Here is a 27,749-nt window from a genome sequence, read left to right on the forward strand (position 1 = left end):
GGTGAGAGCGGTGGTGTTCCCCATTAATCAGAACACTAAGTACTCAGTGGCAATGGCAAGGTGGCCTCTAAAATCATTGTGACACGTGGATTAGCAGTCAAGGCTTAGCTCAAAGGAGGAGGGGTTTAGTTAGGATGGGCACAGCACCACCAAGTTACCATCCCTGTATTAAAGATAGCTCTTAACATCCAGCCAGAATTGTACTTTTTTTATGAATATGCAACACTTATCTCAAGAATACACGAATACATTTACAATATAGAGTTCTAATAGCAAAACACACGTAAAGCACAAGAAAATCATAATGGAACACAGTAGAAGAAAACCAGGGTCCCTGACTATAAACACCATGGCTCAGCTTTTCTGAGGCAGTGGATCTCTGTGGTCTATGGTCTCCTGAGGCTTTGCTTCACCTACTCAGGGGAGATAAATATAACTAATGTTAGCAGACTAATAAAGTATACTTCCATAAAAAGTTACATTGAACATTTTAAAATGTTCTGTTAATATGAAGTAAATTGAAACTGGAGGCTAAACATTAAGTTGGTATATTTATCTTGATTGGTGGATGAAGCAAACGTTCAGCATTCAGAATCTAGTATTCAGGGCCTCAATCGAAGCAATGGTACGGGCCAACTAAAAGACAGTAGGCCATAGGAGCAAAAAAGACAAAGTGATATGCTAGAGCCTAGGCTATCTTGTCATCTTTTTTTTGAGAAAATCTAAATTTTGAAAAGCGCCAATTCTCCAATTAAAATTATGATTGTTGCATATATTGTTGGTGAATTCAACAAAATGTTTTATAAATTGTGTATTTGCATGAAGTGAATTTTTTTCAGTATTTTTGTGCATTATTTTGAGATTGAAATCATATAAATTGCTTAATGGGGTTGCCAGACTTCCAGTGGAGTTTCAATGATGGCCCTGCTTAGCATTGCACCTATGCTAGTGCAATGCTAAGCAGCACAAAGCAGTGTTTTTTATTTACTACACAGGTTTCCACCACTTGGCTTCACTTTGCATGAAGAGGCGTAAGTGGGGCATTACTGGGGTGGATCAACGCAAGCACCCAAAGGTCCTGGCACAAAGCCCACTCTACTAAGATAGCCGGACCAGGATTTTCATCAAAAACTAAAGCCTACTGGAAGCATGCACAAACAAGGAGACATATTAATTTCTTAGAAAAACACAATGCATTGCTTGTGTGCTGCAGTGCATAGCTCACCTCTAGTGTATGGGAGCCCTAAAAGTTTGCCTATGCATAGAAATTTGTTCTGGAAGATGATGCCTCCAGTACAAATCTGTGTTGCATAAGGCAGCAGCATTGTGCACAGGAGATGACACCAGCAGGAGGGCAATCTGGAGATACAACCTAGCACATATTTTCCCCACATACACTTTGAGTGTTTCCTCAAATTTGCTTTCCAGTATTTCCTCAGGACAACCGCCTTAGCATTTTCAATAGTATCACTATCACCAACTATAGGAGTCATTGTCTTGGGCGAGTTAAGTCCAGCTGAGGCCCTGAACTTGCACTTGGCCCTCCAGAAGACCAACACTGAGGAAGAAGAGAATGCTGCAGAGTTCAAGAGGGAGAAGTTGAGATAAGCTCGCCAGGAGCAAGAGGAAAGGAAGAGGGATAGACAAGAAGAATGGGTCCATAAGGAGAGTAAAAGGGAATGTGAGGATTGCAAAAAGAAAAGGGGGAGTCAGAAAAAAAGAGAGAAAATTGGAGATGGTGAACACAGCTTTAGAGAAAGTGAAGCTAAGGATAACAGCAGAGACATCTGGGAAAAGGGATTCCACTTCCATCTGTACCTAAGTTCCAGCCAAGGTTCCAAAATGGCTTGCCTACCTGTACATGGAGGGAAAAGATATTTTTAAATGGTTTGTGAGCTTTGAGATAGGTTGTAGAGTGCAGGTTTTGGATGATGTGTCTAAGGCAGCCACATTTAAGAGTCAATTGCCCTTAGAACATAGAGCATCCATTAGAATGACACCTGTGGCTGAGCAAATTAATTATGAGCAAATGATAGAAGCTCTACCTTGATGGTTTGGGTTGAAGCCAAATCAGTACTGTCAGAGGATTATAGGAAGAGAGTGGATGGTGTCCCGTTTGAAATTTGGTGTCATGATGTGTTGCATGATTGGAATAAGTGGGTCAGAGGGATTGAGGCCATGGTTTGTATGCCTTTAACCATATGATGGTGACAGTGAGGCCCATGGAGGAGTGTTCATCCCACTTAAGGAATACCTGTCAGATTTGACAGAAAATAATCCAGAGAAACTTGCAGTGTTAGCCGACAATTGGTTAGCTAACAGGGTTAGCCGTGAGTTCGAGCAGTGTGGCTTGAAGCCAAAGGGAGATGGAACTCTCAACAGACTGGTTCCAAACAGCAGGTTAAGAGCCAGCGCAATTCCCAAGGGTACTAGTGTGGACACATGCAGAAAGGCAATTTTATTCTATGTTAGAAACAAAAGGAAAAGAGAGGGCACAAAGGGTCTTCCAGGTCTAAGGTAATTACATATTATAGACATCACAAGGATGGACATTTGCAAAAGAAATTGTCAGGTGAAAGGTCCTGTACCAGCTGCATCAATAATAGCTAAAGTATTGATTGTGGGTGAAGGGACGAGTGAGGGCTCTGTTATACTGAACCTGGTAGCAGTGGACATTTGGGAAGAGGACCCAGATTTTATTAAGCACATCCATCAAATACCATTGGGTTTGTGTTGGAAGCTAGTATCAGTGGGGGGAAGGTTCCTGCCCGAGGGATAAAGTTGCCTACAGGATTATGGTTGAGAGGAAGTATCACAAATCCTATGAGATTTTCCCTGGTGCCAATGACATAAGTTTGGTAGCCAGACGGGATAATATGGGGTGCTTGATTTCCCGAGTTGAGGTGGAAATTAGTAGACAGTCGCCCATAGTTGATGTCGAGGTAAGAGAGAAGGAAGATGCTGGATGTCTTTAGGGCAGTGACTTGATTCATCCTGGTTTAGTAGCTGGACCAGAAGCCTACATGGCTTGGACCCCATAACATGTATTGACAAGAGCACGGATTGCACATCAGTCTCTAGAAGAGAATGGAACCATTCCAGATCTTCCTAGAACTGACCATGGCACTCAGCATATCAGGGCAGACCCTGAGAAGGCACAAGCTGTAGCATCCAGTGCCCCTGCTGTAGAGGGAGGAGAGGATGAGCCACATGCAGCAGACCAGGATTTGGAGTTGGGTCACTGCCAGTGCTGCAGGGATTATTAGCTGCTGAAGGACCAATCCTGGAGTAGTTCAGCAAGCACAGGTTGAGTGCCCTATTCTTTTGGGGATTTGGAAGGAAGACCAGGAACAGGTCAGCAAGGGTGTGGATGGAACACAATATTCTGCCCGCTTGATAGTATATAGTATGGACTGCTTTATAGGGAATATGTGAATCGTGAGTCTGGAACTAGCAAGAGGCTAATGGTACCCCTAGCGCACAGGAAGGTACTGCTGTCACTGGCCCATGAAGTGCCCATACCAGAACACAACATAGGTTGGACCTTTTGGTTCTGCCGACCAGGGATGCACAGAGACACACAGATATTCTATAGGACCTGCCCTACATGCCAACTGAGCAGTAAGTCAGGACTTAAGACCAAGGCATGAATATGGGCACTGTCAGTTATGGGCGTTCATTTGGTTGGGTGGAAATTGACATTGTTGCTCCATTCTCCACGCCTTCCCAGCTTTAGGCAACAAATACATCTTGATTGTGGTGGACCATGCCCCTAGGTATCCAGAGCCAGTATCTCTGAGGAGCACAACTGCAAAGGTAGAAGCTAGGGCACTCTTAGGCTTCTTTTCTAGAGTTGGATTTCCTCAATAAGTTATTTCTAACTGGGGAACAAACATTATCCACTCACACAGGATAGAAATGTGGGAGCAAGTTCATGTGACCTACCTCTTCTTCATGGCCCACTACCCACAAGCTAATGAGTTGATGGAATGATTTAATAAGGCCCTTCAGAACATGATGGGAACTCTAGCAGAGAGCCTAAAGCGCAAGTGGGATTTTTTCCTGCCATACCTTTTGTTTGTTTACAAAGAAATTCTGTAGAAGGGGGTATGGTTCACTCCTTTTGAACTTTTGTATGGGCAACCAATGTGTGCCCCACTCATCTTTATCAAAGAAAGGGTGGGAAGGAACTCTTTTGTTACCACATTGCTAGGCCTCTGAAAGTTATGGGCACAATACATGTGTCAGGCGAAGAAAACCCTTCAAGCATACAAAAAGCTGCTAAAGAATTAGTATGACTAGTGAGTAGCACTGACCGGGTACTAGCATGGTCAGGAGGCATTAGTCCTAAAGCCAATTTGTCTTTATAAAGGTAGGTGCCCCTGAAATATACTTTATGAGGTCTGGGACGAGGGGGAAAGATAAAAGGAATTGCAAAGAGCTGTCCCATACAACCTTTATTGCTTCTTGTAGGGCCTAGATTAGCTCCAAAAGCTGGCCATAGTGTGCAGAATGTTATACAACCACACCATTGTTTTCTTGTATCAATTAAATATTATTTCTTTTTTATCATTATTATCAACTTCTTATATCATAGTTTTTATTTGTCTTTGTATAAGCCAATTTGTCCAAGGGCTTTAGAAGACAAGTGGTCTGATGCACACAAGGTAGTGCACAAGGTTTCTGAGGTAAACTACTTAATGGACACAGGTGCCACAAAGAAGCCCGAGAGGGTGTTCTAAGTGAACTACATTAAGCTATTTTTCCATAGGGATTATGCATTGAACTTCATGGGTGTGGCAGAGAAGGTTGAGGAAGACAATGAGCCTCTTATTTCCCTACTACTGATGTGAAGGAAGGATGGTTCTGTGCATGGGGTAAAGGTTACCCCTGAACTAACGTCTGAGTAGCAGAGAGAGTGTAGAGTGGTACTACTACAAACTTTCCAGCTCTTTTTGCTCAATCAAGGTTTGAGGACTGTCTGTGTCCATGACATAGATGCAAGGAATAGCTTGCCCATGATAGCAAGACTTAGCAGATGTCTGACCAAGTCCATTAGTGTATCAAGGCAGACATTACCAAGATGCGGGAGTTGGGGGTAATTGAGCATTCCCATAGTTCTTGGGGCTCTCCAGAGGTGTTGGTTCCCAAGCAAGAATCCATAGACTTGTGTTTTAGTGGGAGTTATGAAGTGACCAAGACTGATGCACATTCAATCCCCAGAGCTGATGAGGTCATGGACCAGCTGGGTGGGTACTGCTCACTGCTTGATAATGGCTATGGGCAGATCACTTTAGGACCTAATGGAGAGGTGAAGACTGCATACAAACAGTATTGTACCAGTTCAGAGTATGTTCTATAAGAGCTAGAATGGTTCTTGGTAGTCTCCCTGGATGACATTGCAGTGCTTAGCAATTCATGGATGGGGTACCCAAAACACAAAGGACAGTTATTGGTAAGGATACAGGTAGTGAAACCAACCATCAAGGCAACCAAATGCTCAACTTGATAACAAGGTTAGACAGCATTCAGTTGCCTTCATCAGTTGCTGACTACACTCTAGAGAACAGAACTGGATGGCCATTGAGAAAGAATGCTTTGCCATAGTGTGGGCTTTGAGAAGGTTCCAGCCATACCTGTTTGGTACCAAGTCTTTTAACCAGACAGATCAGAAACCATTCAAGTGGTTGATGGCAATGAAGGGTGAGTATTTCAAGTTGCTGAGATGATCGATCTCATTACAAGGCCTAGATTTCAGTGTAAACCTCAAAGCCATAATGAATCATAGGAACACATTCTGCTGGCTTGGCCCATGTGAATGGTTAATGGTGAAGTGAGGATTTGGGAAGCCAGATCTGGGAGGGGCATCAGCTGAGATGGAAATATTCCCTGCTTGGCATATGGACTGCCCTGATCAACCAACTGTGCGTTTATCTAGTATTCTAGCTTTTTTTTGGGGCTTGACATCTTGCTGTCTATGTCAGATCCTGGACCTTCAAAGTGACCTGGAAGATCACATTAAGCGTGTCCTCATAAAAGGCCATAGACTGCTATTCTTGTCCAGGGCGATTGTGGAAGCCTACCATATATTTAGAGGAAATCAATGGTGTGATCAGTCCATTTTGCCATCAGACACTGGGTTAGAGGTCTACTATTATGTGTTGCCCATAATCTTGTGCTGACATTCTATGTATCTCAAGTGCATGTGCACATGTTCACATCTGTGAAATGTCATGGGCTGATACCAACATTGATGGATAACCCTGCTAGCCACTGCCAACAGCCAGATGAACCACTGTAGCTTATGGCTGGCAGGGGCTATCCTGAAGCTCTTTTCTATATTTGTATGTGTGTTCATGTGTAGCAGGTTGTATGCTGTGTGGTATGTTTTGTGTGGGTATTGTGGTGACAAGAGCTCACACCAACCAGCTAAAGTTGTCTGTAGCCTGACAGTGGCAGGAAGGGCGTTTTGAAAAAGACAGAATATAGAGGACTGAAGGGATTATGATCAGCAAAAGAAACTGATAGAGAAACATATATAAACATTCAGCTTGTTAAGAACTCAACCTGTCTGGCTTTCATGGTGCTTCATTCCAGCGAGGCAGTGATAAACTACTTGTCTTCAATTTTGTTTCCAGGTTTGGGAAAACGAGTTTCTAACTTGGAACCCTGAAGACTTTTGCGGAATTTCTAGACTTCACATACTTCCAGAATTAGTATGGACCCCAGATATCTACGTGTCAGAACGGTACAGTACGTGTTTTTTTGAACTTCAGCTCTCTCACTGTATATGAGGATACAAACAAAAGGTTTCATTGTTTAGAAAGAAAACCAATCAGTTTTGTGGATTATACTGGTCTTCCCGCAGATAGTCTTCTGTTAGACACAGGGATGTTGGCTAACCGCCGCCTCAATTGCTATTACCTTTACATTCCTGGTCCTAATTCCAGTCATTAATTGTGAGCATAACCCCATCTGAAGACTGGAAACAACAGAAAAATGCTACCAATGCAAGCCCCACTGACCCATAGCTGGGTTCTGTAAACGGGCAGCCATGCCCAGCGTCTTGTTTTGTTCCTGTTTCTGACTGAGATGAGGTTCTTAAGGATGCTGATAAGGCCCTTGCCAGGCTTTGGCCCCTGCCAGGCTTTGACTCCCACCTATGCCTACTTAGTCTCATTTTGTAGAAGGTAGCTGGCTAGTGGCCCTCAGTGGGAACTTCTGGCAAATGGAGTACTGTGGTACAGATCTGTACCTGCTTTAGGGAGATGGTAGTTGATGGTATCTCTGCATTTTTCATGGCAGCCTGCTGGATAGTAGTTGTGTGTTATTGACCTGTTCAGCATTTGGAAGTCTCCCTGGTTCTCGCGCACAATATCAATAGTGGGTGGTTCTGCAACTGGGGGTAGTTGCCGCTGGCTGCTTCGTATTCTCCTATCCTTGCTGTGTTGGGTTGGAGTAGTGGGGGTATTGTGCACATGCAGGGCGAGCCAAGATTGAGGTCAAGGTAACCACACATGGTAGGAATTCACTTCAGTCAGTTGAGATGATGGAAGACACCCATTGTGGACATAGTATTGGTGCTTCATTAGATGGTGGAGGTGGGGGGGTGACTTAGTGGGCCCCCGTTTCTGGCTTGTTCCAACCACTTTTCAGGCTGTACATTTTTTTTAGATTTTATGAATGGGCAATTGTGGTAATGTATGGATTCTTTCCTTGTTTCTTCTTCCCATTACTCAATATTTCCACCGGAAAGAGGAAGCGACTTGCCCTGATGGGTACTGTTCCTGAGAAGAGGTGCTGCCCCACCTGATGGTGGAGACAGGTGCAAACCTCAGTATACAGCTTCCTACTGCTTTGCTTCAACCCTGTTAACGGGTCAGACTCTAATGATATTCTTACTGTTGGTGTGCTTCCTGTGGGTCAGTGGGGCAGCTACATAGGAAGGAATGGCTGAACTCTGATTGGGGAGGGGAGTTGTGGGAGTTTCTGCTCCCAATGCTCCTGATTCTTCTTCAGTAATATGAAGAGGAAGAGTCATTTTAAAGCCATAGGTAGATAGGCTTCTATTAAATTTGCAAATAAGCAATGGCAAATCCAATAGGTCTGACTTGAAGATACCAACACATGTAAACATAGACATTCGCAAATTATGTTTGCATGCATTGTATGCACAAATGTTGTTTATTACGTTTAAGCCTGTCCTGCTGGCTTTGCCAATATCTTCGAAAAATATTGCTTTCTGTGTAAATGCATACAGCTGGAAAAGAACTAAATGTGACCAACAGCATAGCTGAGTTTATTTCTTAGATGTAGAATAGTCCCTTGTGCATTCTAATGGAAGAACATCCTAGAAGGCAGAATGATACATCGCTATCTGATAGCATGAGGTGAGAGAGTAATACTCGTCTGGGTCGAGCCTTGACAAAGGCCACTCTATGCATATTTTAAAGAACTGGTGAAAATGTATCAAACAGACAGCTGTGCTGTCAAGAAAAACCTATGAGGGAGGATTACCTTACACTGATAGGCAGTTATTATGAAAGCATTGGAATTGTCATGCATTAATATTTGTTGTATTTTGTAATTCATTTGAACATACTACTTAAGGCGTCATTTAGAGTATGTGGGAAGATGTAAAAAATTCTGGTGAATCGTGTGGAAAATGGATTCAGTTCATTTAACGCTATTTTTGCATTTACAGACTGCGTCCTGCGCCTATTAGTACCAGAGCCCAAGAAATAAACTGGCACTAATTTTACACCAATAGTTGTGGGAAAACAGATAAATGTACAAGCATTGTTTCTATAACCAAATTTGCAGTAGTGCCATGCTTACTGGTTGTGATAATACCATTACTAAATCATGGTATAACTTTAAAAAAATCCAACATTCTGTAAGTGATTCAGTTAGTGGTAATGCAGCACAGCTTCACTATGCGTAAGCAGCAGAATGTATTCCATCAGGGTCCTGAAAGCGCATCCTAAAAATGCCCTAAAATGTCCTAACTCCTTAAAGATGTATATTTTTCTATGTTTCTCAACACCACTAAGGCCTTGTAACAACATATCTGATATCTTCTGGTAACTCCTCCAGAGAATTACCAATACAGGGATCATTGATAACTGAGGAGAGGGAGGTGGTGATAAAAAATACAGGGTTCTCTAGTGGTACCCTACGAATCCTGTTAGAAATGAAGAATTGTTGGGGCAATCAGTAATTCAGTTCCCGGTTTTTCCAGTATTCAACCTAAGGTTCCACCTGCTTTTTTCAGGCAGATTCCATGAAACATTTTTAGGGTTACTAAAGAGTTTTAGGCAGCATTCAGCATTTAGAACTAGTAAAGGGTTTTTAATGTTCAGGGAAAAGTAGCGTTAAAGAGTAGTAAGGAGTTTTTAGGGTTCAGGGAAAGGTGGCCCTAAGCCGTAGCAAGGGTTTTTAGAGTTCAGATATGGGTAACATTGTGGAATAGAAGGGCTTTTTAGTGTTCTAGAAAGGGTAATGTGTAAGGGTGGTAAGGGGTTAGCAAGGAATTGCGATTTTGATAGACGGGGTGAAATCCTTTTCAATTAATAGCCAAAATTCTTGTCAGGGTGAACCACAAAAGTCGATAAATTAATCTGTGCATAAACCTCTGGTAGTTTGGTACAAAAGCAGTCAGGTTTAACTTAGAGCCAATGTGTAAAGTATTTATGCAGCACAACACAAGAAAAGTCCCACACCAAATTACAATAATAGAGTACATTTTAATAAATGATTTGACACAAATCCAATCAGTAGAACCAGAGTATTGGACTTTTAAAGTTTAAAGTGAAAAATATCGCCTAAAAGATGAAAGTGCCAACCGCAGACATCTAGTCGTGCGTGACCGGGGTAAAGTTGAAAGTTATGGCCGACTGCGATGGAGCATGGTTCAGATACACAAAGTGGATTGGGCCTGGTCTCTGCTCACCTTCAGACTTTGAAGAATTTTTGAGAAAGTTAAGTACAGTGGGGGAAGGCAGTCGGTGGTGTCCGAGGAGGAGGCGTCATCGTCTGGGAGCCGCTGGACGAAGCCGTGGTGAAGAGTTCTACCTTTTCTTTTTTGGAAGTTGAAAATCTCCAGTGGGGCAAAGCTGTAGCCTGTAGAAAAAAGGGTTACATGACGCCAGATAACCCTTATGCAAGGAGCCGCTGAACAGGATTTGCTGCTGCGGAGATGAACGTAGCGGGAGGTACCACAAAGTCAGACTGAGCTGTGATGCACCTGGGGCGGATTGGGGAGTAGATTGGTCCTGGTCTCCTCTCAGTTCTCAGAGAACGTTTTGGCTGAAGAAGATCCCGTTTGGGATTTGGGCTATCTAGGCACTCTTAGCACCTCTCTAAGGGTCCATGACTTAATGGGCAGTACTTGGAGGGCCAGGACTCACTCAGGCTGGATCCAGGTGTAGGTTCAAGGTGGTGGGAGTATTTTCAGTGTTTAAGCTGTAGGGCAATCCTTTAAGGACTCAGGGCAGGCTTCAGGAAGCAATACAGTCCTCTTGGAGCAGCAGGGCGTTTCTTTGAAGTAAACTGCAGGTCTCAGGAAGCAGGGCAGCCATCTGATATTCCTCAGCAGGTCCAGAAGTGAATTTAAGAGTGGGTCTGAGAGTCCAATTGTTATACCTGGTGCCAACTTTGAAGAAAAAGAAACTTCTGGCGGTTTCCCCCTGCAAGTGTGAAGTTCTTTGTGTGTGTGCTGAGGCAGAACTTTTGAAGTGGAAGTCGGGTTGTGCACGGCTCAGCCCCTCCCATCCTGTCAGGGTGGCCCATCCTGCCAACATCCAGTCGCCCTTTGTGACATTGTGGGGGAGGTATACACAAAATCCAGCTTCAGATTACACGTAGTCATGGATAGGACAAGAAAATGCCTAATGTGTAAAGTGAACTTTTCAGAACTGTGACTTAAAATCCGACTTTGCTATTAAAGAGGATTTTAAATTCCAAATCTTTAGAGATCAAACATGACATTCCTACCTGTTCACAGGCAAGGTTTTCACTTATTAAATGTAATACGGTCATCCAATGCTAACTTATAGAAGAGGTAGGCCTTGCAGAAGTGAAAAAATAATTTAAGAGTATTTCACTAATAGGGCAGGTGAAAAAGTACACATCCAACTTTTGAAATTCAATTCACTCTGCCCTAACAGCCAGGTTTAAGCCCTGCAAATGGGCTATTTTACCAAATAGAATTGGTAGTTTAAAACTGCACACAGGCTGCAGTGGCAGACCTGTGATATGTTTTATAGGTCTACTTAAGTAGGTGGCACAATAAGTGCTGCAGGCCCCCCAGTAGCATATAATATACAGGACCATGCAGTACCACAATATTAGGGACTTATTAGTAAACTAAATGTGGCAATTGGGTGTAAGCTAATTTAACCATGTTTAGGGGAGAGAGCAAGAGCACTTTAGCACTGGTTAGCTGTGGTAAAATGCACTGAGTCCTAAAAGCCAACAAAAACGGGTTAAGAAAACAGGTGGAGTTAAGGCAAATAGTTTAGCAGTGACCCTACAGAGAGGGTCAAGTGCAACATGGGTTTTTAGGGTTCAGGGAAAGATAGCATTACGGGGTTGTAAGACTTTTTGGGGGGTTTAGGAATGGGTAGCATTAAAGAGTAGTTATGGTTTTGGGAGTTCAGGGAAGAGTAGTGCCAAGGAGTAGCAAGTGTTCTTACAGATCAGGTAAGGATAGAGTTAAGCGGTAGTAAGGGTCTTTTAGGATTCAGGTAGGACAGTGTGAAGGAGTAGTAAGTGTCTTTTAGGGTTTAGAACTGGGTAGCTTTTAAGGGTAGTGCCTGTTGTTGGGTTCAGGGAAGGGTAGTGTTAAGGGGTAGAAAGGGTTTTTTAAGATTCAGGGATGGGTAGGGTTAATGGTTAAAAAGAGGTTTTTGGGGGTTAAGGGAAGGGTGGCGTTAAGTAGTAGTAAGGAGTTTTTAGGCTTAAGGGAGGGGTCGCATGAAGGAGTATTAAGAGGTTTTTAGAACTCATAGATTGGTAGCGTTAAGGGATAGTAAGTGGTTTTTATGGCTCAGAGAAGAGTAGAATTAAGAGGTAGTAAGGGGTTGAAGGATTCAGGGAAGGATAGTTTACAATCACAGTATGTAAAACAAGAAATGATTTAATATATAAACATTATATTTGAATTAAATAAAATATAATTGCATTTTCATTGTTAATAATACAATAATATATTACAATTATCCACTAAATTATGAATGACAAAGAGAAGTGGCATAAAGTGGTGGTATAATACATATCTAAATGAACATACAGGTTATGTGAGCTGCTCTGTTGGTGATTTAAAGCACACATTAGGAGTCCTGTTTCTTTTTTCAATTTTATTTATAATGGTAATTCTGATTTCATGGGACTTGTATATTGCTCTAAAACCTTTGCCCAATAGCCTAGGATAGAGTGAAAGGACCAATGCTCGGAAATTTACAAAGGTGTTTAGATATTTGCTTCACTCGTGTCAACATATCCTCCGAGGCTTTTAGCTCTTTCTATGTCTGTTGCAGAGCAGGTGCCTAGGCTCAGCCCCCACTTACCTGTGACCAGTCAAAGCTCTTTCGACCCCGGTTCCCTTGCCTTAAGGCTCCTGCCTCGCTCTTTCTGCTCTCTCTTTTCAACTGTGCGTGCAAAGGGCAAGACCATCTACACCTGCCTGTGCCTGGACCATGCTCAGTGCTATGAACCCTGGTCCGATCAACTTCAGCGGTACCCCGCAGTATCCAGGATCTGGGACACATCTCACTCCACTGCTGCCATACTACACACCAAAATAGGAACCTTTCCCAGTAGTCTACCCACACACTCCATGCAAGCGCCAGTAACATCATCAACACCCCTACCTAATACCACACGCTACAGCAAACTGGCAACCCAGTATTGAATCGCATGTATGCTTATGAACACACGATTTCTCAGCAAACAGGATAGTGAAATCTGGGACCTGCTGAGCAGCGACGTATCGGCCTCCTTTTCCGGAAAACCTGGCTCACCTCCACATCGGCACCCGATATCTCCGCTGCAACCCCAGTGGGTTAAAAGATTGCACAACAAGACTGCCTTCACATGCCAGGAAGAGGGGCCTCAGCCATCTTTCAAAGACTCCATCAAGTACTCAACATCCACAGAGAGAACCACCCCATTCATGGAGCATCTACACTTCAAGCTGCAAATCTTCCAAAACTTTACCCTAAATGGAACCCTCACTTACCTCCCACTCAGAACGTGAGCTTCCTTCACCGGCCTCATCACGGACTTCATCACCCCTCTCACCATCGACTCCAGAGCCTTCATAATCCTCTGCATCCTCAACTTCCACTTATAAGACAGAACCAACTCCTACTCCACATCACTCCTCAAAAACCTGCACAATATTGGACAGTTCGTCACAGAACCAACACACATCACAGGACACACACTAGACACCATCTTCTCCAACAGCAATAGCATCAAGTACAACTCCACCTCACCGCTCACATGGACCGATCACTGCATCATTCACTTCCAAATCAATACAACACAAGGCGTCAGCCTGCCTAGCATCTCAGAAGCAGACTGGCTCAAAGCCCTCTGCAAGATCAATCTAATCTCAAAGACAACCTCAATGAGGACATTACCAACTTCAACAACCAGATCAAGAATTGTGTAACTGCTCTTTGTTAGACCTGGCACTATTGGCGTGGGTCTCCCTTCCATTTTTTGATATTGCCTCCTGTGTTTTTTCTATGTGTTTTACTGGTCTAGATGCTTTGGGCACCGTGCCACTGCTATTCAGTGCCACAGTGCAAGTGCTCCCTATTGTAAATTGTTGTAATGGATTAGTGACTCCATGATTGGATATTTGATTTACTTGTCAGATCCTAGTACAGTGCACCATGTGTGCCCAGGGCCTGTAAATCAAATGCTGCTGGTGGGCTTGCAGCACTGATTGTGCCATTCACCGAAGCAGCTGGTAAAATGTAACTCAGGCCTGCCATTGCAGAGCCTGTGTGCAGCCTGGGGCTGCCATGTCGACTTGGCAAGTGCACCCACTTGCCAGTCCCTAAACCTTCCCTTTTCTACATGTTAGTCACCCCTAAGTTAGGCCCAAGGTACCCCCATGGGCAGGGTGCATTGTATGTAAAAGATAGGACATGCCCTGATGTGTGTGGCATGCCCTGATAGTGAATTACAGTCAATTTCGTTTTTCACTATTGCAAGGCTACCTGTTCCCATAGGCCAGAATAGGCAGTTTGATTATAATGTCTTATAATCCTAACTGACCCAGGGAACATGGTGGAAAAACGAATTTAGTATGCCTGAACTCAGAATGATAAAATACATCTTTTAGTGAAGTTGGTTTCAACATTCTGTGTTTGAAAATACCACTTTTAGAAAGTAGGTATTTTTTTGCCTAACCATCCAGCCTACCTCTGCTAGGTTTGTGTATTTCATGTCTTGTTTGTGAATGGCAGGGCCTGGGGTAGCTCCAGGAGGCAGGGTGAGTCAGCACTTGGCTGAATAGAACTATCTGCATTGGGAGTGGTGGGAGGAGTAGCACCTGGGCCTGAATAGGGCTGTGCCTGCCTTCCACAATGCTGGCTCCACCTCCTGTGGTGCGTCTGATGACCCTGGCCCACACTGACAAAGGAAGAAGTTGTGCACTGGCAGAATGAACCCAGAACTGGTTTGGACTAGGTACAGACACTCTCTGCCCTCAGAGTCAAATGATTTGTGTGTATAAAAAGGGGGACCCAGACCCCAGAACTTTAGATCACTTCTGGGAATCAAGACAACCCTTTGCCAAGGAGAAGAACCAAGGAAACTGAAGGAGGAAACTGCCCCTGTGCTGTTCTGTTGGGGTTGGCCTGCAGTGGTTACTTTATTGCCAAGGAAAGGAGACAGGAACTTCATGTGTACTTTTGCAATCTTGAAAAAGAATCTCCAAGGGCTTGAATTGTGCTTGCCTTCTGCCTGAAGTCTCAGGACTTCACCACCAGCTCGCCTGAATTCTCTTGCTGGGAATTCTGCCTGCAGAGAGGGGCCCTATGAGAAGACTGCGTGTTGCTGGGAGCTGGAAGCGCGACGCAACGAAGAGAAGCGTGTCGCCGCCATAGCAGTTGCCGTCGCATCACCAAAGAAGCGTGCCGCCGCTGCAGCTGTTCGACGTCGCATCATCGACGAAGCGTGTCGCATCACCGGAGAACCGTGTTGCCACTGCAGAGGTCGCTGTCGCATCACCGGAGAAGCATGTCGCTAGGCCTGTCGCGGCTCAGAAGTTACCGAGTTCGCCGCACGGCCGTCGGGCATGCACGCATCGCATCCAACGTTGTCGCATTGCATCAAGATGCCATTTAGTCATCCCGGCTCGCCTTCGTTTCGTCCAGCTCAAGATCCTTCACCGGGTTTACGTGACGGGGCCAAGGCTTCTGCGTATGGGTTTTGCTGGTGACGGACTGTGTAAGCGTGGCTGTGGTGCGCTGGCGACTTTCATGCATATACTGTGGGAGTGCCCGAAGGTGGAGCGATTCTGGCGTGGTGTGCATGAGGTCCTGCGTGTGGTTACGCGTGTCGCGCTGCTGCCTGAAGCGAGGAGATGCTTGCTGAATGTATGGGAACCGAATGACTATTCGGTCCCGCAGACGCGGTGGGTGACTCTGGGATACATGATAGCTAAGCGTGACATTGCTCAATTGTGGGGATCCCAGAGGCCCCCTGCGGTATCGGCCTGGAAAGAGCATATGGATTGGTGTATGTTTCGTGAAAAGGTGGTGTATGTGGTGAGGGGTAAGCCTGGGGCGTGGGTGAAACTCTGGGGCCCCTGGAACGCCTACCGCGGGGGTATTTGTGAGCCACCACTGCTACCGGCTGCCTCACCTGTTCCGTCTCCCTAGACGGCCCCCCTCCCTCGGCCGCGGGCGCGCGGTCCCCCCAGTCCCTGACCTACTCCCATTCCCCTCCTCAGAGTTCTGCTGCTGGTTTGGATCCCCCACTTATGGAGCACGTGCTGTCACTTTAGATCGCGGGTTGCCTTGCGGGTGTGGTTTTTTGGTGTTGTTTTGTTTCAAGAAAAGGGAACCGTACTATGGGCTTGGAGCTGTGTGGCCTGCACCACTGATTACTCCTGTTTTACTGCTCTGCACTGCCGAGAGATTTTTACTGTATGTATGCAATATGCTTTTGTCATTCTAGCGGCCGGCCGGGTGGTTGTAGGCCCATACCTGTAACTTTTACAACCTGCAATAAACGGTTTCAAAAAAAAAAAAAAAAAAAAAAAAAAAAAGATGCCATTTAGTCGCATCGCTCCGGATCGTTACATCGCATCGAGGCGCCATCTTGACGCATCGTCACTAGGCCGCAGTAAGAAAGACGCATCAACTCCCCACACAGAAAGAAAGCGAGCATCAACTCCCCTGCGCAGCAGTAAGGAACCGACACATCCACTCCCCTGAGTGTAAGGAACGACGCATCAACTTCCCTGCGACCCTTTTGCTTGTTTTGCATGACACATCTAAGGTACTTTGAGACTAAAGTGTCACATTTACCATCTACATTGAACTAAGCTATTTCTACCATTTTAAAGTCTATTTTTGATTACAGTATTGTGGATTCTTGTCGTTTGATCTTGTGTTAAGTCTAGTAAAGATTACTTATTTTTCTAAACTGGTGTGGTGTCCATTTGTAGTGTTTTCACTGTATTACTGTATGTGTTCACAAATGATTTACACACTGCCTCAGGATAAGCCCGTCTGCTCGTGCCAAGCTACCAAGGGGGTGAGCAGGGGTTATTTTAGAAGTGTAGCCCCTTACCCTGACTAGAAGCAAGGGTCCCTATTTGGCCAAAGGTACCTACCTCTGCCAACTAGAGATCCCCAGTTATAACACTCTTGCACCATCAAACCCAACAAGCAAAGAAGAACCAACAAGGAGGCCAGATGGTAATCAGAGGACCTTCAAGACTCCAAACGACAATGCAAACCGCTCGAGAGAAAATGGAGAGCCAGTCACAACAACACACCAACAGAACCACTTAGAAGGCTGCACTCAGACACTATAACCAGCAACTGAGAGCCGTCAAGAAAAAAGCGCTAGCTGAATGCATCGAAGGGAGCTTCAACAGCTGCAAGGAGATCTTCTCAATTGTCAACGACTTCACCACACCCTCAGCCTCCATCAGCAGCATCACCCACGCCTAAGAAGTCTGAGATGATCTGACAAACTTCTTCAGCAGCAAAATCGCAAATATCTACAGCAACTTCATACACAAACCAGATGCCAGGGATCTGATCCCCAACAGGCCCATCAACAACCAAGTTGGCCACCTGGCTGAATGGAAAACCTTTACTGGAGAAGATACAGCAACAATCATGCAGACCATACACTCAGGAGCCCCAACAAACCCAGGCTTCTACCAAAGCTACAACCTTGGAGCATCAGCACCATCCTCACGCACATCATCAACACCTCCATCACATCGACTGCATTCCTAGAAGACTGAAAGCATGCAGCGGTCAACACCCTCCTTCTGAAGATGCCAGCTGACCCAAGACAACTAAGCAACTTACGTCCTATCTCTCTGCTCCCCTACCCAGCCAAAATGATAGAGAATGCAATCAACAAGCAAATCACAACCCACCTCGAAAAACACCACCTACCAGACAACACTCAATAACGATTCAGAAAAAAAACACAGCACCAAAACAGCACTCATCATCGCAGCCACTAATGACATCCAGACCATTAGAGTCCCAAGAGAAACAGCGACCCTCATCCTGCTCGACCTCTCCCCAGGATTCGAAACAGTATCCTACAACACATTCATTAGGAAAAACAACAAGCACGGCACTCAAGGTCCTCCACTCAACTAGATCTGCTCCTTACTGACAGAAAGAACCCAAAACACCAGACTGCCACTCTTTACATCGTAGACCAAGAATCTGATCTGTGGAGTCCCCCAGAGATCATCTTTTATTTGATCCTATTCAACATCTACATCAACATCTGCGCTTGCCAACGTTATCTGATCCCAAGTAATCTCCCTAATCTGCTATGCTGATGACACACAACTCATCCTCTCCCTGACAGACAGGACAACCACCACCAGAGTCAACTTCACCAATTGCGAGAAGGAAATACTGTTTTTCAGAAACAGGACATGAATGTGGGATGCCATCTGGTGGCCCACAGAGCTAGGACCAACACTCATCAACCATGCCAGAAATCTGGGATGATCCTAAACATGATGGCACAAGTTAACTCAGTGAACGCTGCCTGCTTCAGTGTCCTGCATATGCTACGAAAGATCTTCAAGTGACTGCCACAGAACACCAGACACACTCTATGCCAGAATCTCCAAACAGCTGCTACACAGACCATGCCATCCAGAATACTTCCGTAAGACTCATACCCAACCTCCCGCTCCACACCCACATCTCCTTCCACTTCAGAGAGTTCACTGGCTCCCCATTCACAAACGCAGCCTTTTCAAACTCCTCAAGCACATACAGGGTCAACATACCTGTACAACTTCATACACTTTCTCCAGCCTGCCAGACACCTACACTCAGGCTCATTCTCACTTGTGCACACTCTTTGCATTTACAAAAGCAGAACAGATGGTCACTCATTCTCCTACACTCACCCAAAACATGGAAGGACCTCCCACAACACATCAGAGCCTTATCCTCACTTCTGGATTTCCCCAAAAAGCTTAAGACCTGGCTCTTTGAAAAACTCCACAGGGACCCTCAGGGGTGATCCGTGCGCTATACAAATCAGCATAACATAACATAATATTACACAACACAACATAACATAACAGAAAGCAGCACATGTAGAAAGAGGAAATAATGGAGAGAAATAAACATATTTCTCCTTGTTGCACCTCATCTGGGAAGGCATAGCATTATGACACATTCCCGGGTTTATTATTGTTAGTAAATATGGGACTTCATCAAAAACCATTGGCGGAGGTGTGGGAACACCTACACTCCACCCATTGAACACTTCACCAGCACAGAGTAATACAAGGCAGCCACTTGCACTGCTTTATGTTGCTTCAGATTCACTAGGCCTCACAGAGCGAAGCAATGTGGCTCTGCGTTGCATAGGAAATCTGACTTAAAGGATTGCGTTGCCTTGTGCTGCTTTACATAGCCTTGCCTGACACAAGAGCAATGCAAGCCCCTGATAAATATGGCCCTGTGTTTTTATGTTTTCATTTTAGGATCACATGTATATTCTTATTTTATGAAATAAATACTTTGTATAGATAATGATATGTGATGCTAAGTTGATTAGTGCTTATCTTGAGGAGTTGCTTTTCACTGAAAATGTGTTTTGTGTCATAGAACTGAAGAAGACCAATCTCCACCAGTTCCATACATCCTGCTGCACAGCAATGGAACTATTCACTGGCAAAGACCGCTGAGGATTGTCACAGCCTGTTCTTTAGACCTCTACAAATTTCCATTCGATATTCAGAAGTGCAATTTAACTTTCGGACCATATACTTATTCAGGTAACATGCCAGGAATATGAATGCAGATTATAAAGGGTTCAAATGACCAATGACCATACAATTCATTGCAAAGGTGAAAGAAGATTTTGTGTGGCATGATGTAGCATTTATTCTTATTTTGTAGGGGGTGTTTTCCCAAGTCTTCAAGCTCATTTTCTTCGTTCATTGAGGGTCATTCAAAAGCAAAGCAATATGCTTGAACTGTAGCTAGGGTCTATTAAGTCAAAGCTCATTGCTGTGTCTCATCATTGCACATTCAACTTGAAACATTAAATATGTTAACTAGCAAAATGCATCAGGTTGGGTTTTAAAAGCACCTCTTTTTCGGAGAAAACACACAACCTTTTTGTTTTTGGAATGTAGTGCGGCTCTGATCCAGATTCTGCACCACTTGTCCCCTCTAACATTAGTTAGACCTGGCATCCTTGGCGTGGTTTTTCCCTATCTTTTTGCCTTCTACCTTCCTTTTTTGCTGACTTTGTTTTTGATGGCTTTAGGATTCTGCACACTTTACCACTGCTAATCAGTGATGAATGCCCATGCTCTCTCATTGAAACATGGTAGAATTGACTTATACCCAATAGACATATTTTTTTTTTGTAAGAGCTTGTAAAATGTCACTACCTGTGCCCAGGGCCTGGAAACTAAATGTTACTTATGGGCCTGCATCCCTCATTGTGCCACCTACTTAAGTAGCACTTTAAACATGTGTCAGGCCTGCCTTTGCAGCCTGTGTGCAGTTTTAAACTGCAATGTCAAACTGGCAAAAATAAACCTTTTGCCAGGCCCGAACATTCCTTTTTAATACATATGTCACCCCTAGGATAGGCCCTGGACAGACCAGAGGGCAACGTGAAGTCTATTTAAAAAGTTGGACATGTACATTTTAGTTTTACAATTCCTGGTAGTGAAAAACTCTTAAAGTTCTTTTTCACTGCTACAAGGCCTGCCTTGCCCATAGTATAACATTTGAGTTACCTGATTACATTTGCTAAGTGATAATTTCCAAATTGGAGCTGTTAGAAATTGGGTTCTTGGTTCACTGGGGTGTGAACCTTAGTCAAACAACAACCACAATCCTAGTCAGGTTAAGTATCAAGCAAGCCCTAAATTAACCTTTGCTCACCCTCTGGTAGCTTGGCACAAAGCCGTCAGGCTTAAGTTAGAGGCAGTGTAAAAAATTATTTATGCATCACTTCAAACAGTAAAACAGTGAAAACACCACACAAAAAGATGCCACACCAGGTTAGAAAAATGGAACTTAATGTAATAAATAAAACAATACTAAAAGACAAATACAAAAATTCATAAGTAGAACTTGGGATATGAATTTTAAAAGTATAATCTCTAAAATAAAGCTTAGAAGCAATAATCGTTTATTTGGGAAATCTGGCTGTGCCAGACCGTTACAAAGTCAAAAGACCTTGATGAAGCATGGGCCTGATACAGGGACCCAATGATGCCCGCTGAATGAAAGTACCTTAATACTGGTTGTGTCAACAAAGATGCAGGGTGCAACCGAAGTGATACACCAGTGGTAATCCCACAACAGCAGGGATGCACTGATTATCTCCATGCAGCAGAGTTGATACGTTGGTTTTCTCCATTCAGCAGCAGCAATGCGTCTATCTTGAAATGCTGTAGTTCTGAAGGCGATATGCTAGCTCTGTGCCCATAACTCGCACGATGCATTGATCCTTCTACCGCAGCAGAAGATGCAACAGTTCCAAAAGCAATGTACTGGTTCTGTGGTAAAGCGGTTGCCGAAGGCAATGCATCAATTCTGAATGTGATGCACCGGTTCTTTTTCCCGCAACAGCGTTGATGCGTTGACTCTGTTCCCACAGCAGAGGATACATCAGTTCCACTAGAGCAGAGTCCAGGTGCAGGAGCAGGATGGTTGGAAGTATTTTGGGTCCCTGAGACTTCAGATCAGGATGCCAGCCAGCTAGCCCTTGGAGTCACTCTGAATTCAAGTGATGCAGGTCTAGTCCTTCTCACCCAGGCGAGAAAGAGCAGCAGGCAGCAGGGCAGCACAGCAAGGCAGGAGTCCAGTAAACAGCAGTCCAGTGGCGTGGCAGTCCTTTCAGCAGCATAGCAGTTCTTACTGGCAGAGAGGTCATAGGTCTAGAAGTGAACTAAAGTCATGGTGTCAGAGGTCCAGTACTTATACCCAGTTGGGCCTTTGAAGAGGGGGGGACTTCAAAGACAGGACTTTGAAATGCACAGAGGTCCTCCCTTCCAGCCCTAGCTCCAGACTCACTACAGGGTGGTATGCAGACCTTTGTGTGGGGATAAGACACAGCCTATTCAGGTGTAAGTGAGGCTGGGTCCAGCTCCTCCCTACCATCCTCCCAGGGTGCCCCTCAAGTCACACCTAAACTCCCATTTTGTGTGGTTGCCTAGGGGGAAATACACAAAGCCCAGCTGTCACCCACACTAGACTGATCAGAGAAAGGCAGCAGGCACCAAATGGCTAAAGTTAGATAGTGGCAACTTTCTAAAAGGGGCATTTCCTGAATTGTAATTTAAAATTCAACTTCACTGTGAGTTAGGATTTTAAACTAGGATTCCAGAGACACCAGACTTTGGGTTTAACTCTTCCCAATCGGAAATTACACTTATAAAATGCAATAAGGTAATCCCAATGTTATCCCGTGGGAGAGATAGGCCTTGCTGTAGTGAAAAATAACTTTGGGAGTTTTTCACTACCAGGACATGTAAAACTTAAAAGTGCATGTCCTGCCTTTTATATACATTGCGCCCTGCCCTCTGGGTTGTCCAAGGCCTTCCTCAGGAGTGACTTATATGTATAAAAAGGGAAGGTTTGGGTCTGGCTAAAGGGTCATTTTGATCAGTCGACAAGGCAGTGTGAACAGCACACACAGGCTCTGCAGTGGCAAGCAAAAGAGATGGTAAAAAGGCTACTTTAGAGGGTGGCACAATGAGTGCTGAAGGCCCACTTAGTAGCATTTAATTTACAGGCCATGCGTACAGTGGGTACCACTTTACTAGGGACTTATATGTAAATTAAATATGCCAATTGGGGCTGAACCAATATTACCATATTTAGGGGAGAGAGCACAAGCACTTTAACACTGGATAGCAGTGGTAAAGTGTGCAGAGTCCTAGTACCACCAAAAATGAGGTAAAAAAATGGAGAGAGACAGGCAAAAGGTTGGGGGGAAGACTACCCTAAGGCTGTCAGGTCTAATAACAGCAGGTAACCAGTTCATGTTTGATGTCTTTGGAAGTGTAATTAAAAGTCCTCTCTGATTTTTTTAAATTACAGTTTTGAAAATACCACTTTTAGAAAGTTGGCATGTTCCTTGGCATGTTCCTTCCTTAGCCGTTTAGTGCCTGCAGCCCATCTCTGGGTCACATGACTGGGTGTGGCTGACAGCTGGGCTTTTTGTATTGCTCCTAGACAGCCACACCCAATAGACAACTTAGGTGTGCATGGATGGGGCATCACTGGCAGGCCGGAAAAGCCGAGCTGAGTACAGCTCAACATACACTTGAATAGGTTGCGTCCTGCCTCCACATAAAAAGCTGCCAGGACAGGGGAGTAGGATGCCGGTGGACTTCCAAGGGAAACCTATAAAAGCTTATCCTACTTCAAAGGAAAGCCCAGGTATAAATACTGGACCCCAGACATCAACTCTTCAGTACACTTCTGGACCTGTGGGTACTCCACCAGGAAGAAGGGTGGCTATGCTGCTGAAAGGACTGACATTCTGATGGACTGCTGTTCTGAATAACAGCTGTCCTGCTGACCTCCTGCCTGCTGCCCTCTTGCCTGGGTGACAAAGACTAGACCTGCATCTGTTGAACCCAGGACCCCAGATTGACTTCAAGGACTAGTTGGCAGGCCTCCCGACTAGAGCCTCAGTGACAGAAGGCTCAAATAATCTTGAACCCAGCACCTGGACTCTATCTTCTGTGAGTCCTACCCTGCCAAGGTGTGCCACCTAGTCCTGGACCCATGGAATTGGGCCTGAGGGTGCTCTGCCAGCCCACATCGGGATCCAGTAGAACCGAGGCATCTCTTCTGCTGTGGAGTATAACCCGAGCAGAACCGATGCATTGCCTCTGCTGAGAGGACTCTCTCAGCACAAGGACTGTACATCAACCTCGCAGCCTGCATCAGAACAATCGCTGTGTGATGCTTCACTGACACAGGCCCTCGCATCGCAAATCTTTCGTTGATGGCAGCCTAGGTTCTCACATTGCAGCCTCGCAACTACTTGGAACCATCACTTTGCCTCAGCTGCACATTCCAGCCTCTACCCAGGAACTTGCAATTCTCAGCAACCAGAATTATTGGTATTATTGTTCAATGAGTCGACCTGGATTCCTGTAGCTGTCCTGCGCTCCATCATGGTCAGCCTGAACTTGCGTCTTCGTCCCAGTCCAGCACAACCAGATATCAGGTAAGTCTAGGTGGAGTCATGAATAGTTATTACATTCTCACCTTGTGATGTAGTGGTATACAAATATGGTAAAGGAGATACTATTGCCGGTCAATTTATCAACCTTGAGATAGTGGCATACAGCCATCAAAAGGTCTATCACAAGTTATCTTTGGCTCCCTTGATACACTATACTTGTAATTGGCATGCAGGTGAAATATTGCAGAGCCCTATCAGCTTTTATATGAATTGAAACAACCAAATTCTTTGAGAAAAACCATATTCTAGACACCAGTCCAGGTTGCTGCATCATAATTTGGTGGAGCCTTGATATACATCTCACACCGAAGAGCATAGCTATAGCTAAGAACTCCATGAAAATCAACAGACGATAATCATAAATACTCCAGAATTTTGTGTTCTGTTCTCCTCACAGTTATAAATTCTCCTTTGTGACTGAAATAGTGTTATATCCTATACACGTTTTACCTACATTGCTTCAAGTCATCCTCAAGTAGGTGCTCTACTTAGCAATGGATTGTAGCCGGTACAATGACTACTCTTAACTAATTACAATAATAATGGTTCATCACATGCATTCATAGGATGTGCATAACAAACAAGCATTTGCAATGCAATAGGTCTCGCAATTACGCAAGTTTAAGCTATTGGCATTGTAAATGACACTGCCTTTTATTTATGTTTTAAAAACAAAAACAAAAATAAAAGGCATTGTTATTTACAATGTTAATAGCTCAAACTCGAGGAAATGGGAGACCTATTGCATTGCAAATGCTTGTTTTTTCTTTTGTTGGCTTTGTCTACTTCTGTTGTGCGTCATCGAGTAACTCCAGTTGTAAATGAGTAACTGGGCGAGATACAAGTTAGCAGAAAAGCAATATATTAAAGCAAGTGGAGATTTATAAAATTAATCAGAAAACAAAACTACAAGTCCCACAATGCTTAGCGCTGTTAATTTACATGTCAGACTTTCTTGTAGATAAATCCATCTGCCTCACCCGTCGCTTGCCCCTCCAGAAGTCACAGCACCTTGAAAGCAATGTTAAATAATTTGAGACCAGCTTTCCATTCATTTTCAAAGAAATAATGCCTCCCGGTACGTTTCCGAGCAGACGCCGCAGCCCACCTGCTTCCCATTAGAGGCACACACTGGAGCAGTGTGGGCTGCGGCGTCGTGGCGTGCGACCCGGACCTTGTGGAGGCCGTGAAGGAGGGACGTCTGGGGCGCCTCTTGCGACTGTCAGGGCGTCAGTGGAGGTGAGGGCGGCCCGCGGGGTGCACAGAACCGGCTGAATGGACTCGAGATGGGGGGGGGAAACGTGCATTCCGGGGACCGCTGGTATGGACGGTGCAAGGGGTAACCGAGAAGCAGGACGTGGTAGGGAAGCGGCGAACGAGGGGTGGGTGATGTGAATAGCAGAAAAAATGAACATGAAGTAGATGGAAAAGTTGCCGTAGGCTGTGAGGTTTTTTGCAAGGGGGTGGGGGAATGACAACGGCGTAGTTTGAAGCAAATTCTAAAGTAGATTCTGCAACAAACAAAACAAGCATTAACAAGCTTTGGCAACGCGAAAGTGAAAGTGATCGCGATTACGATCGCGTGCTACGGAGGAAAGACACATGGCGCTGCGCGCGTGCATGTTCACGTGCACTGAAGCTTTAGGCCACGGCAGCACTTTGAAAAGCCTGTATACAAAATGTCTCGGCCAGATCAGCGCAAGCGCTGGATCAGGCGAGACCTAAAAAGCACATCTCTATGTATCATTGATTCACACCAATGATTTTCGAAAATGTAGATGTTTCTGAGAATTGACAGAATGGAAATCTTCAGAAATTGTTGATTAGCCTGTGTTCTCTGATCTGCTGTGCTTACTCTACTGGATTACTTTGCATGGTGGACAATCTGGTGTAGTTAAAAGCACATTTTTGATTAATGTGTTTCTTAACAGGAAAAAGTTTTTTTCAAAAGGTAGACACCTTTCCCTACCCCCTGTGAAATATAGAGGTGTAACTATTTGTTTTCCATCTCAGAAAGGGACTGCACATCACAGGAGTAACAATTCAGAGTGGAAAAGTACATTTGAAAGGTTAGTGAATACACACAAACATTAGTCTCTTTTCTGACCGCAGATTAACTCAAGTGGACATTCTGCAAAAGTGGCAACAGGGCTTAATTCCACAAACATAACACATCATCTCATATCTCATATCATATCAAATGTTTTCATTTTCATTCCACTGACGTGAAAAGGTTGGAGGGAAATTTATTAAGGGTCAAGAGGGCAGGGGTCTGAGCACAGGGCTCAGGGAACCTTCACCGTATGATCGGGGGAGTGAGTTAGGGACAAAAAGGGCAACTTAATTTGAGCCGGGGTGTCTGGGAATGCTCGCTCTAAAAATGAAGGAAACAGACATGTGAGCCATGGAAACTGATACTGAGAGTTTTAACAGTTTAATTAAGAAGGTGCAACTGCAAGACAAAGGCATAAAAATGCAAAATACAAATATAGTGACCTTGCATGAATCAGAAGCCATTGAACTTGTTTGAAGAGAGACACTTCAGAAAACCTCAAAGACACATTTATAAATGCATTATGAAAAACATAAGTTAAATCAAGGAAAATGTTCTCAGAATGCAAAACACACTTGATCTAAAATACTGAGAATACTCACGTACCTACCTAAAACCTAAAAGAAAGCAGCCTTACAAATGTAATATAAATATGAAATTCTCAATAAGAAAACACCAATTTACGGACAAAATAGCATAGCAAAATAGCATACATAGCATATACAGCAAATATATTGGCAGGTTAAATTGCATCTTAAAAACAAAAAACAGGAGCTCTTGGGGAGCACCCACACCCGCCTGCCATCTACTAACAGACGGGTGGGGTAGTCCGCCGAGGACTGTGTGAGCTCCCTTTTTTATACATTTTAAGGCTATGAGAAGTGCCTACAGTAACGTCATCTCACGCTACTTCTACCCACGTCACCTAGTGCATGGTTAGCATATTTTTTCAGACGTGTCGTGTCTATCCTACTAAATGCGGAACGTAGACTAGGTGAAAGGTTATATTCTCAGGCCAATCGCTTGTCGTAAATTGCATAGGGCAAGCAGAAAATATGTAATGCCAAGGAATAAAATGTACATATATGGAGATGTGTCTTGGTTATTCATCACCCCAGCTTGACACGGCTGCGGTGGGAACTTCTGTATTTCTCATGTACAGACCCAGGATGTGATGTGCCATATGTCGACAGAATAGAGAAACGGTGAACTCTGCGCTAGTGAACTTCGCACACGTGTAGGCTGGGGGCTCTTTAGTTTGGAGCAGGAGGCCTCGCTGAGAAAGTCTGGCAGGGATTTTGGTCAGACAAGCCAAGGGCCTGCTGTTCAGTAAAAATGGGTGCAGAACTCTGGTCAACTTAACAAAAGGCCTACAGATCAGGCTGACAGGGCCTACGTAGGGGTTCATGCTGGCTGAGTGACAAGGATGGCCCAGGGTATTTGTTATATAGTAACACAGGACCCTCTGGTCAATTTAACACGGCCTACAAATTAGGCTGGCAGGGCAAGGACAAGGGTCTCATACCTCAGGTGTGAACAGAATGGGCCTCTCTCAAATCCTTGTGAATTAACCTTAAAGGGCCATAATATAAATGCTGCGTTTAATATCGCTATTGTTAATTCTTTTATGAACATCGCAAGCATAAAAGTCTGAGTCAGTCCTATTTTAGTTCAGGCTTGTGACCTGCACTCGTTTCAACATAAAGGTCATGAGCAT

General features: G+C 44.4%; 1 protein-coding gene across 3 annotated transcripts in view; it reads left to right on the plus strand.

The window, feature by feature from the left end:
- LOC146776234 (5-hydroxytryptamine receptor 3A-like) overlaps positions 1 to 27,749 on the plus strand; it is a 309,675-nt gene that overhangs the window by 161,250 nt on the left and 120,676 nt on the right. For all 3 annotated transcript variants that reach the window (XM_085637642.1, XM_085637643.1, XM_085637644.1), the window contains 2 exons: positions 6,639 to 6,748; positions 19,359 to 19,528. In XM_085637642.1, the coding sequence (XP_085493768.1) occupies positions 6,639 to 6,748; positions 19,359 to 19,528 (280 nt within the window). The remainder of the gene's footprint in view (positions 1 to 6,638; positions 6,749 to 19,358; positions 19,529 to 27,749) is intronic.

Source organism: Triturus cristatus, chromosome 12 (genome assembly GCF_964204655.1).
Source record: "Triturus cristatus chromosome 12, aTriCri1.1, whole genome shotgun sequence".
In the NCBI taxonomy this organism is placed as follows: Eukaryota; Metazoa; Chordata; class Amphibia; order Caudata; family Salamandridae; genus Triturus; species Triturus cristatus.